Source organism: Pipistrellus hanaki (genome assembly GCF_964339955.1).
Source record: "Pipistrellus hanaki genome assembly, chromosome: 9".
Classification (NCBI taxonomy): domain Eukaryota; kingdom Metazoa; phylum Chordata; class Mammalia; order Chiroptera; family Vespertilionidae; genus Pipistrellus; species Pipistrellus hanaki.
In genome coordinates, this window is record NC_140511.1 from 78,853,479 (window position 1) to 78,871,970 (window position 18,492).

General features: G+C 66.8%; 1 protein-coding gene across 5 annotated transcripts; it reads right to left on the reverse strand.

Moving 5' to 3' along the window:
• Positions 1-979: 979 nt before the first annotated feature.
• Positions 980-17,346, reverse strand: ATG2A (autophagy related 2A). Of its 5 annotated transcripts, none has more exons than XM_084895751.1 (40): positions 17,094-17,346; positions 15,290-15,452; positions 15,053-15,205; positions 14,861-14,963; positions 14,395-14,530; positions 14,175-14,273; positions 13,789-13,885; positions 13,542-13,706; positions 13,305-13,445; positions 12,716-12,953; positions 12,386-12,623; positions 11,835-11,924; positions 11,488-11,731; positions 11,061-11,157; positions 10,809-10,968; positions 9,928-10,070; positions 9,703-9,836; positions 9,450-9,607; positions 8,978-9,128; positions 8,672-8,871; positions 8,496-8,576; positions 8,282-8,388; positions 8,100-8,192; positions 7,421-7,491; positions 7,200-7,276; positions 6,603-6,773; positions 6,368-6,494; positions 6,095-6,291; positions 5,457-5,665; positions 5,104-5,239; positions 4,498-4,704; positions 4,273-4,374; positions 4,104-4,188; positions 3,874-4,006; positions 3,339-3,411; positions 3,094-3,176; positions 2,758-2,879; positions 2,461-2,615; positions 1,686-1,835; positions 980-1,614 (listed from the first exon to the last, which is right to left on the reverse strand). In XM_084895751.1, the coding sequence occupies exons 1-40, from the start codon at positions 17,262-17,264 to the stop codon at positions 1,378-1,380; spliced, it is 5,697 nt and encodes a 1,898-aa protein (XP_084751877.1). In that variant the 5' UTR covers positions 17,265-17,346; the 3' UTR covers positions 980-1,377. The 5 variants fall into 5 exon arrangements, with proteins under 5 accessions (XP_084751877.1, XP_084751875.1, XP_084751876.1 ...); XM_084895749.1 differs by having other exon boundaries at positions 6,609-6,773; positions 11,835-11,993; XM_084895750.1 differs by having other exon boundaries at positions 6,095-6,243; positions 11,835-11,993.
• Between the last annotated feature and the right edge of the window lie 1,146 nt (positions 17,347-18,492).

Consider the following 18,492-nt stretch of genomic DNA (forward strand, 5'->3'; position numbering starts at 1 on the left):
TCAAAGGGCAGCACACCCTGGACTGTGCCCGGGCAGGGGGCAGCGCCAGGAAGCATCAGGCCAGGCCCATCGGCCCTCCCGGTGGCACCAGTCCGCAGCCATCGCCCTCCTGGCACCCTCCGCCTGCTCGGCCTCGGCCCCCGGTGCCCATGCCCAGTGAGGACCCCGGGCCACCAGGACCCACCTCCACCCTGTTCACGTGGTGCCATGTCTCCCGCACGGGGAGGGGACACCAGGACACAGAGGGGAGCAGGGGGGCACTTGCTAACCAGAGGGGTCTACAGATGGCCCTACCAGGGGAGGGTGCGCTAAGCCTGTGCCTCAGTTTCCCCACCTACCTCAGTGCAGTGCTACTGGGGTGTGGGCAGGGCAGGGCGGGGTGAGCTGAGCAGCCACTCCTCCTTGTTCTCAAGAAGCAAGGTGTGTGGGGGGGAGGCGGTGCAGACAAGGGCCATTTCCTGACCCCGTGAAGTTTCTCCGCTGCTGCCCCCGTGCCCCTCCCCTCCAGCACCCTGTAGCTGGGACTCCGGCCGCTGAGGATGGTGGGAGCAGCCCCCAGAGGCCAGCCCTCCGGGAAGGGCCCTGACTAGCCCTCGGTCCTTGTACGCTGGGCAAGGAGTATCAGGAAGGAGCTGAGCTGAGGCCACGGGCCCGGCAGCCTGGGTCCCAGGGCAGCGTCCTCAGCGGGCCCCTCACACCGGGCCCAGGTAAGGCCGGACACCGGGCCCTGGCAGGGGCGGAGCCCAGGAAGTAGTGGGCGAGGTGGCCTCCCAGGGCTGCCCGGCCTCTCCCCTTCTCAGCTCCCACCACAGGAGGTGGGCCGGGAGGCAGGCTCCTGTGAGGGGGTGAGGGGGAGCCCAGGGCAGCGACGCTGACCATGGGGAGGGGGTGGAGGGTGGCGAACCGGCAGGGACGTGGGAGGTCCTGGGTGCAGAGGTGGGAATCCGGGTGCCAGCCAAGGGCAGTGCAGGTGGCGGAATAAGGGCTGGCGGTGGGCAGTTTATTCCACGTCATGCAGACACCGACCCACACGCTCAGGCGGTTAAAAATAATACATTGAACCACAGCGTCTCCCCCCACGTCCCCGGAGACACAGAAGACACTTGGCTGAGTGGGTGGGTCCGAGGGTCCTGGGACCAGGCAGCGGGTGGCCCTGGTTTGAGTGGGTCCAGGTGGAGGGGCAGGTCCTTTCTCCCCAAGAAAAGTGCAGAGACAGGGCCGAGGCCCAGGCAGGAGGCCCCACTCTCAGCGACGGGGTCCTTCCGGTCCTTCCTGAGGGCCCGGCCGCCAGGCTGTCCACGCCCAGAGGGCGCAGGAGCCGAGGTGCCACTGGCTCGCTGGGTGGGCTGGGCGGGCGGCACCCCGGAGTCCGAGTGCTCAGTCCTGGGCCTCGTCCGACCGCCACTTCTGCGTGTGGTCCTTGTGTGCGTCGGGGAGGATCTGGTTGCGCATGCCCCCGAGCAGGTTGGACGTGGCCTCCGTGGCCAGGATGAGGGGCCTCACCACCGTGGGGGGCAGCTGGCGGATCACGCCGCCCACGGCCCCCGTCAGCCCCTTCTGCTCGTGGCCCCGCGCCGCCACGTCACAGAAGGTCTGAGCCGTGTCCAGGAGGCCCTGCGGGGGCGGGAGGTCAGTGCGGCCCGGGCGGGCGGGGTGGGGAGATGGGGAGAGGCTGGGCTCGTTACCTCTCGGACGGCGTCGTAGGCCTTGGCCACACCCTCCCGGAGGTCGGCTGGCTGCTGGCCCTTGCGCTTTCGCACCGAGCGCTTGTCCTGCAGGGAGCGGGTGACGGGGGCCGCCGGGGACAGGATGTCATACACCGTCTCGGCTGTGGCCTGGGGAGCACAGGGGACACCAGTGAGGAGAGGCGCACAGGGCCACAGGATGCACCCCTAAACCCTGGTCCAGGGGCCCCGCCACTGCCCCTCCCCCACACCGTGCTTTACAGCCAGCTCAGGGCTTCGGGCGGCCTGCATGTCACCCAGGGCGGCTCCTTCCCACCCAGCCTTGGCTGACCCTCTAGCCTCGCTCTAGAACCCGCCCCTGCCTCATGGGCTGCACTGCAGGGCCAGGAAGACCCTGATCCCCACGCACCTGCCGCCCACCTGCCACGACCGCCCACCACGCCTGCCCCAGCCCCACGCCACGGGGCCCCCTGCAGGAGCTACTGCCCAACGACAGCCCCCAGGGCCTAGCAAGGTGCCGGCCGGAGGGAGCCAGGCCCGTCCGGGTCCTACTTTCCAGGCTGTAGAGCGCCCTTCCCTTCCTTTTGGGACTTGGCCAGGAGCAGAGACCCAGTGGCTACAAAGACGGGGTTCGCTCAGCCTCCTGCAGGGGGCACAGCCGGCCGGGGAGACCCGGCTGTGGGGCCCAGCCAGGGACCCGGCCTCTCCCTCCCCGTGACCGCTCCTCGGAAGACGGTGCAGACCCCTAGGCCCCGCTCAGCCGGGCGCCGCTCACCTGGATGGCCTGCACCAGCCGGTTGCTGAGCTCCAGGGCCGCGGACGCGGTGGACGAGCCGAAGGAGGCCGCGCCCCGCTGCAGCCCCCGCATGAGGCGCCCGTCCTTCCGGTACTGCTCAATGGGCAGCCACAGCAGGTCCCGGAACCCTTGGACTGGGGAACGGGGTTGTCAGGTGCCCGAGGCCACAGAGCCCCCCGGCCTACTCCAGGGCCTCCCCTACATACGCCCAACGGCACCGTCCAGGGCGCCCAAGACTAAGCCGTCCGTCCCAGGAGCCCCAGCGCCAGCACTCACAGAGCTGGACGACCGAGTGCATGGGGCCCACGCCCCGCAGCAGCCCGGGCAGCTGGTTCTTGCGGATGTCCTGCAGCCACTCGTTGAGGGCGTAGCCCAGCACCTTGTCCACGCCCAGGAGCCTGGGGAGGGGGAGGAGGATGAGGGGGGTTCACAGGGCCAGAACCTGAGGCACCTCACCATGCCCGATGGTCCCACCCAGCCCTGATCGGGGGAGGGAGTTACTGTACCCATTTTACAGAGAAACTGAGGCCCCAGAAGGTTGATCTCTTGGGGGTTGGGAACTCTCGGGGCCCCGGAGAGAGGCCGGGGTGCTGGAGTGTGAGGCGGGCTCACCCGTGCCGGCAGCAGAGTCGCTTTAGCTTCAGCTCCGAGCAGTTGAGCTGGGCCAGGCCGACGAGGAGGCCAGTGAAAGTGCCCTGGAGGGAGAAGGGCTCGGGTTTGCACCGGGGGGAACGGGGCCCTGCCAGCTCAGCGGCTGAGGGTGCCCGGATGCAAGCCCCGGCTTCCTGGTCCCCAAGAACAGGCCACCTGAGCAGAACGGGGACCCCTCAGCCATCCTGCCCGACGGCCCCCCTTACCACCTGGTCCATGGAGATGTGCTTGCCGTGGTAATCCAGCCAGATGGGCACCTCAGATGTGAACCGGAACTCCCTGGGGATAAGGAACAGGGTCCTTTAGGCACTGACCTGGCCTGGAGCAGCCCGCCCAGGCCCAGCCCAGACCCTGCCCAGGCCCAGCCCAGGCCCAGCCCAGGCCCAGCCCCAGGCCGCCCAGGCCCTGCCCAGTCCCAGCCGCAGCCCAGCCCCAGCCCAGCTACAGCCCAGCCCAGGCCCAGCCCCAGCCCCAGTCCCAGCCCCAGCCCAGCCCCAGCCCCAGCCCCAGCCCCAGCCCCAGCCCAGCCCCAGCCCCAGCCCCAGCCCCAGCTGCAGCCCGCCCAGGCCCAGCCCAGGCCCAGCCCAGGCCCAGCCCAGGCCCAGCCCAGGCCCAGCCCAGGCCCGCCCAGGCCCAGCCCAGGCCCAGGCCCAGCCCCAGCCCCAGCCCCAGCCCAGCCCGCCCAGGCCCAGCCCCAGCCCGCCCAGGCCCTGCCCAGTCCCTGCCCAGCCCAGGCCTCACCGGAAGTAGATGGGCTGCTGCTCGGAGGAAGCGCCTTGGCCACCCCCTGCGGCCTCGGGGGTGTCACTGGTCTCCAGGCCCTCGGGCTGTCCTTCCTGGGGGCTGCTCCCCGGGGCCCGGGCCTCTGGGTGCGCTGGAGAGGAGACAGGCCAGGGATGGGCCCAGGGCCGGGGGCAGGGCGGCACGGAAGCAGGAGACCATGACCCAACCCTCCCGGTCCGGCCGCTCACCCTCGGCGGAGGTCTCTGCCGGGACCATGGGGTCGATGCCCGCCGCCAGGCTGGTGAAGTAGTCCTTGAGGAAGAGCAGAGCGTCCTGGGGGCCGGAGTGGGGGCACAGGTTGGGCTCGGGCGCCCGGCAGCAGGGGCTCCCGCCAGCCCGCCCCGCCCCGCCCCTCACCTGGTCCACGTTGAGCCGCAGGGGCATCAGCGAGACCCGGAGGCAGCACTCGGGGGCGCTGGGGTTGGTCATGGGGACCACGTGCAGCGCTTTGATGGTGAGCTGGGGGCAGAGGCGAGCCGGCGGCCCCTCAGCTAAGCTGCGGGAGCCGCACCCCCCACCTCCCTCAGCCCGGCAGGCGGGCGTGAGCCGGGGACACGGCCGTCCGCCGGCGCGGCCACGCACCATGTTGGAGTGGGTGCGCCGCGGCATGCGCTCGCTGGTGTACAGGTACAGGAACTTGTTGATCTTGGAGGAGGGCAGCCGGTCCCGGACCTCCAGCTCCTGCACGATGAACACCTGCCGGGACAGCGGCTGCTCCTCCGGCTCCCGGTCCGGGGCCGCGGGGCCGGGGGCCGGCTCCACGGGGTACGCCTCGTGCTGGAAGCTGACCTGCGGGGGACGGAGGCGGAGCCAGGTGAGCAGGGGGTTCACCCCGGCCCCTCCTCTCCCAGCCCCCCTTCCTGTAACAGCTCCGTCGCAGACCCATGCCCAGGGCGTCTGTATGTGGCCATCACACAGGTATTTCAAACCCACACGGCCAAGATGACCTCTTGACCTACCCCCGAATCTCTGTCTCTGTTCCCTCCTGCCTCATCACCCTAAGCATAAACCCTGGTCCAGCTCTCATTCTCCAACCTCTCCATCACCATCATCAGCTCTGCATCCTCAGAACACCTTTCAAGCCCCCTCCACAGTAGTTCCCAAGGAGTCCCGGCTGAGCGGCCGGGGTGGGATGGCCTGCCGCTGCCCCCACCCAGCCAGCGCCTCGCACCCCCAGCCCCAGCTCACCTTGCTGAGCTGGATCTCCATGAAGACCTGGTGCTGCCGCCCGCCGCCCCCCTGCACGCGCCAGGAGTTCTGGGGCCGGTTGGGGCCAGAGCAGCGAGAAGGGGAGCCCCGGGGGCCTGTGAGGCCAGCTCTTGCCCTGGGAGGAAGGAGAGGGGACAGGCTGGCAAGGGGCACATCCCTTCCTCACCCCTCCTCTCGGCAGGCCTTCCAGCCTGGGGAGACCCCTCCGGGAAGGCTGGGCAGGAAAGAGCAGGCCGGGGAGGTGAGGACGGCGCCGAAGGTCAGGGCCGGAGCCCAGCCCAGGCCCCGTCTCCTGGGGCGGGGGTGAACCCCACTGTCTCTCTCCTCCTTACCTGTGGCTGGGGTGGGGGCCGAAGTCCCGACCCCCATAGAGGTGCCAGACGAGGGAGACCTCTCGCAGCACCACGCGGGTGCTGGGCACGGGGAAGTGGGCAGGCGCCCGCAGCAGGTCGGTGCTGCCCAGCGGCCGCGAGAAGTGCCCGTCCTGCACGGTGATGGGGCCTGGATGCAGCTGCGTCACCACGGGCTCCCCGTCCTGGGGCTGCGGGGAGGGGGTGTGTGGCGCAGACACCCTCCCCCGTCCAGGCACCGCCACCCGCTCCTCCCCCTCCAAGTCCCCCTCCCGTTCCTGACGAAAGCTGACCCTCCGGGGTCACTGTCCCAGCCTGTCTCTGAATACCCCGGCGAGGTCGGAGCTGAGGTCCCTGCTCCTGCCAGCCTCGTCTCCCTGGGCCTGGGTCCTCCTCGCCCTCCCGCTGCCCACCTGCCCTCTCCCCCGACTCTGATGGCCCAGCCCCCGCCCCAGACGCAAGCCTCTCTTCCTCTGGAATCCCCCAGCTCCTGCAGAGCCCAGGCTCAGGGCTGCCTTCCCACGGAGACCTCCCAGCCTCACCCCCCCACCTCCCTTTGCCTCTCTCCCCTCCAGCCTCCCTCTCCCACATCCTGCCCTGCCAGCGTGCCCACCGCATACCGGGATGCCCAGGCCGGGAGCATCAAGGATGCAGAACTCGTCACTGTCCAGAGTGTCTCCATCGCCCTCCTTTTCACTGTCCTCGGCCTCTGAACTTCCGGCAAGGACCCCCACAGGGGGCATGGGAGGTTGGGCCCCACTCCGTTCACCTGGGAACAGGTAGACGGACACGGGCGAGGCCTGAGGGAGGGTGCCACCTGTAGGAGAGAGGACGGTTTGGGGGAGCCTGACATGGTGCTGGTGGTGTCCGGCGCCCCCAAACGCCCCACCCACCTGCAGACTGGGCCAGCCCCCGCAGGCTGCGCTCGGTGTCCAGGAGGGCGTCGGTCAGGTCCCGCTGGTTGATGAGGGCCGTCTCCACCGGGGGGCACGAGGGCAGGGAGGCGGGGCTCTCGGAGAGCTGGGCCGGGCAGGGAGGGGCGGGGAATGAGTGCCAGGAAGGAGGGAGAGCACCCGGGGCTCCCCATGCCAGTCCTGGGGGGCCACGCGGGGGAGGGCCGGGCCTCACCTGTACCTTCTGGCCGGCGATCTCGGTGGGGCTGGGGGGCCGGGGCGGGGGGTGCAGGTCGCCGGTGCGCGTTACGTACTGCAGCAGGTTGACCAGCAGCGCGCAGGAGTCGGCGCAGGTGTGCACGTGCACCACGTTGTTGGAGCAGCGCAGCTCGAACAGCGGCTGGCTCTGCGGGAGGAGGCGGTGCTGTCAGCCCGCCCCCGTCCTCCCTGCTCAGACAGGACTGCCGGGCCTCCGGGGGCACTCAGCCTGCCGCACCCACTCAATGGATGAGCACCCTGAGCCCAGAGAGCGGACGGGCGTGGCTCTGCGAGTGCAATCCCCCAGTGAAAGGCTACATGGGCCCCGGCCAGGCAGGCAGGCAAGGTCCCCGCCTCCGTTCTGCAGACTCCCGCTGCCTGCCGGCACTGCCCTCTAGTGGCGGGACTCACACCGAAGGACACCCAGGAGGGGCCGGGCCTCCCCAGGAGAGCCGATCCCCCAGCCCAGCTTGGGAAGGGCCAGCAGTGACCATGACCTGAGCGTGAAGGTGACCCCGAGGGCCGCCCCGGCCCCCGCCTGCGCTGCCCGGCCTCCGGGGAGCGCCGCACTCACCAGTTTGCCCTCGGTGCTCCCCTTCCAGGTTTTGATCACGAGCTCCAGGAGGTCCACATCCAAGACGCAGACGTAATCTGAAGCAGAGGAGAGGACACGTTCCGGCCGGCTCCTCCACGCAGCCCGACCCGCCACCAGGGGGAGGCCCGGGGCTTGTGTGGGCGCCGAGCGGCCCTCAGGCGGGGAGGACACTGTGTGTGCCCGGGGCCCAGGCTGCCCACCTCGCCGCAGGTCCAGGGTCTCCGCCTCACACTTGTCGGACAGGTACAAGGCCGAGTCGTCGAGGATGAACCTGGTGGGGAACGGGGCTGAGACGGGGCCCGGAGCAGCAGAGGGACACCCGCAGCAGGTCCCAGGCCCATGAGACGGCAGCGGACCGGGTGCCATCCGCATCTGGGGGCAGTGGCCTGCTCTCCCACGTCCCAGGCCCAGACTTACTGTGCTCCGAGCACTCCCAGCTCCTCCGCCTCATCCGGGCCTCCCAGCAACCCGGGACCCCTCAGACAGTCGCTGTTCTTTTAACACAGTCCTGATTTTATTTTATCTTTCAAGGGGAGAGACCAAGAGCATCTCTCGTGTCTCCATTCCGCTAATATAATCTAGTTTTTTAAAATTTATAAAGTCCTTATTTTAATGGCAACATAACATAGCTCCTTTAAAAGATGTTAGAATACAGCAATAAAAAAAAGACACAGTCCCTAATTTCTAATCCTAATTCCCAGCCACAAATTCTGATACACATCTCCTTCCAGTCCTTTCTGTGAAGCCACACAGAGAAGCAGACACTTTTTTCATTAATTTCTAGAGAGTGGAAGAGAGAGGGAAAGACAGAGAAGAAAATCCCTGTGAGAGAAACACATCGATTGGCTGGCTGCTGCTCGGCAGGGAGGGGCTGTGCACCTGAGCAGGAAAGTGGAGGTGTCCATGATGATGTTACTGGAGAGGGTGAAGGTCTCAGCGGTGACCAGGACACGCACAGGGAGGTAGAGGGGCCTGGGGGAGACAGAGAAGCTGGGGCAGGCTCCTTACACACACGCGCGAGCCTGCCCCCCCCCCGACACCCAGCGGCCCGGCCTGGGTACCTGTAGTCCACGGCGCAGGAGAAGAGGTGCGTGTGGAGGACAGTGATGACCGTCGGGGGCAGGTAGCCCAGCACGGGGTCATCCAGCACATCTAAGAACTCCAAGAGCTTGGGGACCAAGGTGGGCGAGGTGGTGAGGACGGGGTGGCCTCTTCCCTCCTCTAACCCCCCACCCCAGCCCACGCCCATGGCACCGCCCCTCCCGCCCTGCTCACCTGGGAGTGCCAGCTCTGCTCCGGCAGGGTGATGTAGTGGCGCAGGGTGGCCCTGTACAGCCGCAGCGTCACCAGGAACTCCTGGGGGAGGACACAGTCAGCAGGGAGCCAGCCCTCCGGGCACAGGCAGGCAGTGGCCCCGGCCGGTGGGGAGGCAGAAGCAGGTATGGCTGTACCTTGACGTTCTTCTGGGGGTCCAGGTGGATGCGCACGGCGGCGGACAGCATGTGAGGGCCCTGGGCCTGGCCCTTCCGGCCGGAGGCTCCCCACTTGGTCACCCCTTCCTCTGACGGGTAGATGGTTGGGACCAGCTGGGCTGGAGGAGCAAAGCTGGGCAGCTCCAGGCGGATGGGCAGCAGGTAGTCGTCCACGGTGGCTGGGGAGGCGTCTGGTGAGCCCCCTGCCGGGCCAGCCGATCGCCTCCGCCACCCAGGGACCACATCCTCCTGAGAGCCCGCCCCGCCCCCGGGCCAGCCGCACACCTCGATGGTAGAGCGCCGCCTTGTCGGCCTCCAGGCTGAAGTAGCCGAGCCCCGGCTGGCCGCGGTGCTGGGATACGCTGAAGAGGGTGCCCTGCTCCACGTCCAGCACCAGCTCCCCGTGCACGGCCTCCAGTGGCCTCCCGCCCTCGTCCTGCGGCAGAGCGTGCGGCTTGGCCTCCGCGGCTGCAGAGCAGTGCCCACCCCTGGGGCCCTGGCCTAACGGGACCAGCTCAGCATCTACCCAGACTCCCTGGAGCCCAGGGCAGCACTGGTCTCAGGGGAAGAATCGCCCTGACCGGCCTGCCTCCACTGGGACCCCTTACGTGATGCCTTACGCTCAGGAGGCACCAGTAAGGGGCTCACAGGGTGTGATGGGAGGGGGGTGTCAGGGGGTGCACTGGGGCCTGTTTCCCACATCCCCAGCTGGGCGCTGCTCACTCTGGTCTGGTCTCCCTGCCCGGGCGGCCCTCACCTTGGCCTCACAGAGGGCGGTGACCCGGCCCTTCAGCACCGTCACCAGCGTGGAGAAGGAACTCTGGGAGCGCGGGCTCGGGGGCCTGGGGGCGGCCTGGGGCGCGCCTGCTGCCCCCACTGAGAAGAAGTGGGGGTCCTCTTCGTCCGAGTCGGAATCTGGGGGGAGACCAAGGAGCGAGTGGGAGGGAGCCCTGGGAGGGCCGCCCCGCTCTGCCCAGCTCTGGGCCGGACCCCACCGGTGCCCCTCCTACCCAGCTTGAAGGCCGACTTGCACATCTTGAAGTTGTCCTGCCAGCAGCCCGCGGGGCCTGGGAAGCCGGGAGGCTGGGCGGCGGGGCCGGGAAACAGGTCTGCGGGCTCCCACATGAGCAGGTCGTTGTTGATCCTGAGACGGGCAGATGGATGGTGGCAGTGAGGGCGGCCCAGCCCGGCTCCCTGTCACCCCCCACACACCCCGCACCCGGCCGCATCGCCACCTGTTGTAGAGGCTCTCGTAGACCTCCTTGCTGGGCAGGAAGACGTGGGCGCTGGGCAGGACCACCTCCAGGCTGCAGCGGGACAGCGCCAGCGCCCGGCTCTGGAAGGCCCTCATCTCTTCGGGGTCTCCAGGAATCACCATCTACGGGGGGGAGGGGGGGGCGGGAAAGGCCTGAGAGACGCAGCCTAACCGCCTACCATCCATTCTTTCTCTTCAAACATGTTTAAGTCTAATCCTCAGCAGAGCATGTGTTTATTGATTTTAAAGAGAGGATGAGGGAGGAGAAAGGGAGAGAATAACATCGATCGGCTGCCTCCCCTAGGTGCCCCCACTGGGAATCGAACCTGCAACCTTTCGTGTACAGGACGACGCTCCAACCAACTGAGCCACTGGCCAGGGTCATCCCTTCCTTCTCACCGACTCATGTGAGGCCCTCTGCTAGGAGGGCAGCTGTTTTGTGTGACGTGCCGGCCTCATGCAATCCTGCTCTGAGGCCTCACGTGTGCTCATTCCTGCGGGGCCACTGGGCCCACTTCCCAGATGGGAGCCTGGTCCTGCCCAGCACCCCGGTCCTCCGAGGGGTTAGGCCATAAGCTGAGATGACAGGCCACTGAGCAGCAGAGCCTGGATTCAAACCCAGACTTAACCCTCATCACCTTCAGAGGAGAGGGCCCCAAGGCCGATAAGGAATGGTCCTGACCTCCCCCGGCTCTGCCCTCACTTCCAGGCCCCCGAGCGGGCGTGCTTCCGGCCCCCCATCAGCAGGAGATGGTGAAGAGAGGAAATTCTCGCCGGGGCTGGGCTGTCACCTGGGCCCCAGAGTAACCCTCCCCCAGCCAAAGCCGCCCGCGGCTCCCACAGCCCAGGGCCCGGCCTCACCTCCTCCGTCTCATACATGGTCCTCCTGGAGGAGAAGGGCGAGGGCTCGGGCTCCTGCAGCTCACACGGACTCTCCACAGACAGCTCCAGCTCCTCTTCCTTCTCTGGGGCCGCTTCCCACTGTGCACTGCTGACCTGGGGGTGCAGGGTCAGCACTACCCTGCCGGGCACAGGCCTGTCACCGTCTGCAGGGCACCCGGCCCCGATTCCGCTCCTGGCCTCCTGCCCCCTTGGTGGCAGAGCCCCGCTTACTGGGGCAGGAAGTACTTGTGACCAGGGCCCTTGGGGTCTAGGGCCTTGGAGACTCGCAGACAGGGGACAGGAGGCTTCTCTCCATCTTCGTAGGTGCCTGAGGGGAAAGGGGGAAGGGGGGGGGGGGTCAGGCTGCCGTTCCCCATTCCCTCCCCAATGCCAAGTGGAGTCAGAGGTGACTGTCCTTCGCTGCTCACAGCCCTGTGCCTGTCTCATGCCCACGGTCTAGAGCAGGACAAGGATGACGGAGGTCAGGTGGAGCAGGGTCCACTCTGCCTGTGCCCAGAGCAGGCCCCACAGGCAATGCCAGGGCCCGGAGCTGGTGAGGCGGGGCCCAGGTCTGCTCCCATGACCCGCCTCTTTAGCCCTAAGCTCATCTCTCCCAGGGCCCGAACCTGCCCTGCATGCCGGTTCCCAGGGCTCTCACCGTGGAGGTCAGAGCAGGTCAGTTCTAGGCGGGCGGGGCCTGGGGGGCCAGGCCCGCTGCTCAGCTCCGACCGGAACTGGGGCTCAGTCAGCTCCAGCCGCAGCTGCTCAGCCCGAACGGCCCGGCCCGCCCAGGGGTCCCGCTCGGGCCGCAGGTCGGCGATGGGGAAGTGCAGCCGAAGGGTGGCCCGGGGTGCCGACAGCTGCACCACCGTCTCCTGCTCGGCGGCTGGCGGGGACTCCGTCTGTGGGCGGGTGGGGGTGGGTCATGCTGCCGCCGCGGGCCCAGCCCGGCCATCGCGAGCCGGAGGACTGTGCCCCACGCCCCGCCCCAGCTGGGCAGCTCACCAGCAGGCCGGCAGGCGGCTCGGGAGAGGGTCTGGTGGCCAGGTTCAGCAGAGCAGCGAGCCGGTCCAGGGTCCCCAGCTCCAGGTCTGCCTGGAAGTCGGCCAGGGCCAGGGCCAGCTCTGAGTGGCAATGGCAGACAGCTCTGTGCCGGGATCGGCTCTGAAGTTGAGGGTATTCAGGTCAGCAAGGGCCGTGGGGAGGGTGAGGCAGGATGGGAAGGGGCCCCCATGAGCAAAAACAGAACAGAGTTCTCCCAGCCGGTGAGAAGAGCTGGGGCTGGGGACCGGACACCTCACCACCTGCCTGAGGCGGATGACGGTGCTTGCTCAATAAAAGCCACCAGCATCCGCCGCTGCCAGAGGCCAGCAGGGCGTCTCGGGATGAGCCAGGGGAGGGGCACCAGGCTGAGAACAGCATGTACAGGCCCAGGTGGAGTCCAGGGCCCGGATGGGGAGGCGCACTCTCCTCGGACGGAGCACAGGAGGGGGTAGAGGGTGGGAACAGGGAGGTACAGGGAGGCTGGGCCTTTAGGCCTGGAGGGCGGGGGTTACCTTGGGCAGGCGGCGCACCGTCTGTGTGTGGCGCAGGTGGGCACAGGGCTGCGCCGAGGCCTGGGCGTCCTGCCGGCCGGGGAAGCTCAGGAGCTCCGTGTGCTCGGGCTCCGCGGCGCCCCTGGGCCACAGGCTCTCCAGCACCTCCAGCTGCCCGAGGCGCACGTCCGTGCTGGCCGTCCGGCGGCCCCGGCCCGTCCGCAGCTCCCAGGACAGCTGCACCGCCGTCCCCGTCAGCCTGCCGGGAAGAGCTGGGCGTCAGAGGGGGCGTCAGAGGGGGGCGCTGCGGGCTCGGGGGTCTCTCCTCAGGCCCCTGCCTCGGGCTTGTACCGGACATGGCTACAGGGACAGGCCCTCTGGAAGCGCGGTCGCAGATGGTGGAAGTCGCGGGAGCTGAAAGGCCCGTCCTTGGCAGCATCGAACTCGGCAAAGAAATGGGCGGTGAGGTCAGGTGGTCCGGAAGACAGGGCGGGTGTCTCAAGCAAGGTCAGGGTCAGGCCCCCCAAGGTCATCTTCAGCAGTGAGTCAGGGCGCATGGTGTCCGGATGGGGCGTGTGGGCCGTCTTGCCTGGGGGGACAGAGGCCTCACCAGGGGCTCCCCAGAGCTCAGGGGCCCAGCCGGACTGTGGCTCCGGTAGGACGCTTGGCCAGGCTCCATTCAACCCTCTCTAGGGAACTGGGAGGACCGGAGGTGCCTGACACACTCAGGCTCTCAATAAACATCGGCCAAAACACACAGTCCGGCAAGGGCAGCTCTCATTGCCCATGGGACGGAAGGGGAAACAGAGTCTGGGAGAGCCGACGTGCCCACCCAAGATCACGGACTGTAAAACCCAGGCGCTGCCCACTGCGCCACCAGAGGCCTCCTGGCGCGGGGCGGCCCCGGCCCCGCCAGCACCTCCCGCCCCCGGGCGCTCACCCGCTGGGGGGCCCGGGGCAGAGAGCCGGCGGGGGGTGGTGTAACTCTGCACCGAGGAGCCCAGGTCCACGTCGGAGAGGGAGAGCTCGGAGACGGCCGAGGCCACGCTGCTCGTGAGGCCCGCCATGGAGAAGAAGAGGTCTGTGGGCCAGGCGAGGGGTCAGGGCCCGCGGGCTCGGCGCCGACTCCTGCGCCCACGCCAGCCACCCCGCCGCCGCCGGTCCGCCCCGCACCCACCGGTGCCATCCAGGTTGACGGGGGGGTCGGCCAGGGGGTCCGGGCTGAGGGGCTCGGGCCCCGCCCCCGTCTGCAGCTGCTGGCTCAGGTCCTGCTCGATGAGCCACAGGTCCTCGGCTCCCAGCGGGCGGCTCTTGCCCAGCTTGTCCGCCAGGGACTTGGAGTCTAGAGGGGAGGACACTTCCTGTGTCAGTCCAGCCGGCACTTCACCGGCCGTGCCGTCCCCAGGGCTGCCCCGAGGCCTCACCTGCAAGGCTCATGGCGCTGAGCAGTTCCTGGAGCTGCTGGAGCTGCCGCGGGGTCAGCAGCAGGTGCAGGAAGCCCACCTGCCCGGCCACCTCCAGCTGCGGGCACAGGAGCAGCCATGGCGCCCGCGCCCGCCGACCACAGCCCTGCCAACCACTGCCAGCTGCTCTCTCCGGAGGCGGTAGGAAGCCAGCTGCCAGCTGAGCTCTCTCACCAACCAGCTGTGTGACCCTGGCCACAACCTGACCTCTCTGAGCCTGTTTCTCCAGGTGCCAAGAAGGCAGTAACTTCCCCCGCTCACGCGCCCACCGTGTCACAGGGAGGATAAAACTGCTGAGCACTCCGGGAGGGAGCACGCCCCCCCTCCCCAGGGGCCCCAACGCTCACCCTGGGGCCTGGGAAAGCCTCCTTCTGCTTCAGTTTCACCGTCAGCTCCACGTACCCCGAGCAGCTGCCGATCTGCGAGGGGGGGTCTGGGGATTCTTCCTGGGAGGCGAGAGGATGTGAGAGGGGAGGGGTCGGAGGGATGGAGGGGCGGAGGGGCAGAGGGGCCAGGGCACAGGGGGCGGGATCGGGAGGAGACAGACTGTGGGGTCGGCCGGCCCACCTGGCGGGGCAGCTCCTCGAAGCGCAGGCAGACGCCCGTCAGCTGCAGCAGCTTGTGCAGGAACGCAGGGGGCTCGTGCACGTCCACGGGGGGCGCCTGGCTGGGGTCTCGCACCGCCTCGTCACAGTATTCTAGTCTGGGGAGTGCAGGCTCAGCCTTTGCCCTGCCCCCCCCATCGGTGTGGCGCCCCTCGGCCTGCACAGTGTTCTGTTCTAAGGGCCTGGGGGCAGGGAGCCCTCACCACAGCTACGCCACCCTGCACCTCCATGGCCGGTCCCTGCTCCCCAAACCTCAGCATGTAACCTGATCCCTGGCACCCCCTCACCCAGGCACTCTGCTCCTTCACCTCCTGGCCCCTCCACTCCACTCCAGCCCGCCTCCCCCTTGCTGTGGCACTGCCCAGGCCCACCTGACAGCCCCTCACGCCCCCCCTCCCTCATGCCACACACCGCCAGGCCTACCCTACCTCTGCACGTGGACTTCCACGGCCACTCCGTGCTCCCCGTCGCCCGGGGCGTGCTCCACCCTCACGACAGTGTCCAGGAAGGTCACCTTGATCCTCCGCAGCACTGAGGGGGAGGAGGGGTCTCAGTCAGGCGGAGCCGGAGGGCAGGCGGAGTGCTCCCTGGGCGGCGCGGTGGCCCGGGGGCCTGCTCACCAGTCTCGATGGTCTGGGCGAACATCTCCAGGCCCTCCAGGGGCTGTGGCGGCTCCGAGGGCTCGGGCAGCCCATCCCGCAGGCACTCCTGAGCCAGCTGCAGGCTCGTGGTCATACAGGAGGCCCAGCTCTGCGAGTCAGCGGGCCCTGGTCCTGCGAGGAGGCCGGTCAGCGCCAGGGCCCAAGCCCGCTCCCACCACTGCGCTCCCACTCCCGCCCAGCCGTACCCGCCCTCACCTGGGCCGTGGCGGGGCTGCAGGGTGAGCTGGAGGCCTGACACGAGAACGGTGCAGTGGTCTGTGAGCAGCGCGGCCCAGGGCACGGCCACCTCGATGGAGCCCACAAAGCCTTCCACCAGCTCCAGCGGCCATTCCATGGACTCCAGCACCTCGTTCACAGACTGCGGAGACGGGGGGGACGAGGCCGGCTCAGGAAAACCCCCACCCGCGGCCTCCCTCTGTGTCTGCTCCACCTTGGAGAGCAGCCTCGCTCTCCCAGATCCTCCACGTGCTCCCCACAAGGCCTACCTTTGCTCAGGCTGATCCCTACTCTTGGCCCAATCACTGCATCGCTATTTTAGGCCGGAGGAGGGGGAGCTGAAGGATGGAGAGGAGAAAGCCAGGAGGAGGGGCTGGGAGATGGCCTGTTCCAGGCTCGGGAGCAACAAATTTACTAGGAAAGGCCTGGCAGGAGGTGCAGTGGCCTCCCAGCACCTCTGGTCAAGCAGACACAGGCACGGGCTGGCCCTGAGCTGAGGGGATGCATCCCAACTCCAAACGCATGGCGTGTCTCTCTAAGCACAGGGTGAACCCCCTCCCCACGGTACAGATGGGGGAACAGTGTCCCCGGGGCCCTGACCTTTGTCCTCATCCCACCTCAGCGTCCCCAGGCACCCGGCTTCTCCTGGGGCCTTCCAGGAGGGGCTGCAGGCAGAGCAGCTGGGAGGAGGGGCCGCTATGGAACAAACTCCTGCATCCCACCAGGGCGAACTAACCCAATCCCAACAGGGCCGGGTGGGGACGGAGTGTTTCGGGGCTGGAGGTGGGGAGAGGCAGCTGTGAGATCTGAAAGGCTTCCGCCCTGGGACTCACAGGCCAGAGGCTGCTGGAGACTCCCCCAGCTCCAGGCTCAGGGGACCTCACTCCACACGCACGCAGGGAGACCCGCCTCCCTAAAGCCCAGCTCTTCCTGCCCAGATTGCTGCGCCCAGCCCGAAAACTGAGAAGCCCTCGCCCCCATGCCCGTCCAGTGCCAGCCCCGGGCTGGTGCCTCTGATTGGTGGCTCCTCTGCAACTTTCCAGGTCAGCTGAGCCGTGAGTCACCGCCCCCAGACTCAGGTCAGACCCAGACCTTACTTCTCTCTAGCTCCCAGCATCTTCCCTGCCTCCTTCCTGCCTGGGGCCAGACCTCTCCGCCCTCCTCCGGGGGCTTCCCTCCAGGTAGGGATGCCAACCTATAATCCCCTCCCCAAACTTAATCCCTCCGCTCTCCCCGAAGCAGGAAGTAGGCAGCGCGGCGGTAGTCACACGAGGTGTTGATCAACACGGGCGCTGACGCGGTTGTTGACATCCACATCCGGAGGCGAACCCAGCCCACTGGGCCCAGGATTGTAGGGTCAGGAGGTCAGGGTACCTTCCCCACGGGTGTCCTCGGCGGGCTCCGCACCCCTACCCCTACCCTGGCCTGGTCCTACCCGTACCCCCAGGTCCTCGCTCTGCTCCACCTCTTTCTCTCCTAGCCCCTCGGCACCATACCCCTCCAATCAGGCCCCAAACTCAAATGTGCTTATTCTGGCGTCTTTCCGCCAAATGACAGCCCTCCCCCCAGCCTCAGTCTCTCCTCCCGAGAAGTGGCCGCATGGAACCCCTTCCCGCTCTGGAGGCGATCAGCCGGGTCCCGCTGACGCCTGAGAAGGGCCGGACTTCCACGACCTCAGCACGCCCGGCACCTGGTCCCTCGGCCCGACCCCTTCGCCGGGAGCCTCGTGTCGCCGCTGCCCGGTGCCCCCCACCGCCCTCCGGGCTCGGGCCTGGCTCCTCACCCAGATCTCCAGGTGGATGTCCCGCAGGGCGACGCTGCCCTTGTACAAGTCGAGGCTGAGCTGGTCCAGGCTGAGGTGCTCCTGAAAGAAGTGGCCCAAGTAGTGGTGCAGCAAGTAGCGGCAGACCCGCTCCTTCACGCAGTTCGACCACGGCCACAGCCATCGTGACATCTCGGAGACGCCGAGCCCCGGCCGCCCGCGCCCGCGCCCGCCGCGGCTGCTGGGTTCACTAAGGCTCGGGTTTGCCCCGCCGCTTCACTCCGCGCCAGGCCGCGCCCCGGGCGCGCTGCCACGCCCCCCGCGCTCACTGCCATTGGCCATCGCAGAGGGCGAAGCCTATTGATTGGCCGAGGGGGGCGGAGCCTCCAGGCGCCAAAAAAGGACTGGGCTCTCCGCGTGATATAATGCTCCCAATCTTGATTTACGCCTGCGTGTGAATTCTGAGTGGGAGGACCTTTAACCTTCCTTCTACAGGCTCCGGCGGAAGATTTGGAGGTGCCGTCCCCGCAGAGGAATGCGCATGTGCTGACTCGTCCAATTACTTGAAGTTGTTGGGTACGACTTAAAGGGACAGCGTCTCATAAAACTTCGTGGAAAGCTTCTCAGGGAAATAAAGCCAGTATGAGACCCCCGGCAGGTTAGAAACAAGTAAATCAACATTTGCATTTACAAAACGCTTTACCATTCTTTATCTTTTTCAACCCTAATAACAACCTTCTAAAATAGAGAGTATTTAAAAGAAAAAAAGAAAACAAAAAAAGAAGAGAGAGTATTGTCACCATTTTACAGATAAGAAAATAAAGGTTGCTGTGAGTGTATCACCAAGGTCTTTTCCACTCCTCCCACAAAAGCCTGGCAGATTTACTGACCCTCCCTCCTTGCTCCAGGTGGTCAGAACTCTATTCTCTCTCTGGAATAATAGTAGGTTTTGGGGGTTTTTTCCATATTTTTGAGCCTAAAATTAAATAAAGAATGGATTTTATTTTATTTTATTTTTTTTAAATATATTTTATTGATTTTTCACAGAGAGGAAAGGAGAGAGATAGAGAGCTAGAAACGTCGATGAGAGAGAAACATCGACCAGCTGCCTCTTGCACACCCCCCACTGGGGATGTGCCCGCAACCAACATACATGCCCCTGACCGGAATCGAACCCGGGACCTTCCAGTCTGCAGACCGACGCTCTACCACTGAGCCAAACCGGTTTCGGCAAAGAATGGATTTTAAATCCCTTGCGTAGGGGTCTATTGTTTTTGCACAGCTGGTGAACAAAGATGGTTTTTCCATATTTAAATAGTTGGAAACTATGTAAAACTATGCCAGTGCTCATAAATAGTTTCAGTGGGTCCCAATTAGGTAGCTCAGTTGGTTAAAGCATCCTTCTGATAAGCCAAGATTC

Excerpts from the sequence above, each read along its gene's own strand:
- ATG2A (XM_084895747.1), bottom strand. The coding sequence starts at position 17,264 with ATGTCACGATGGCTGTGGCCGTGGTCGAACTGCGTGAAGGAGCGGGTC. Across the intron at positions 6,292-6,367 it reads GGGGCTGGCCCAGTCTGCAG|GTGGCACCCTCCCTCAGGCC; the intron begins GTGGGTGGGGCG and ends TCTCTCCTACAG. Across the intron at positions 4,007-4,103 it reads GGCAGAGACCTCCGCCGAGG|CGCACCCAGAGGCCCGGGCC; the intron begins GTGAGCGGCCGG and ends TCTCCTCTCCAG.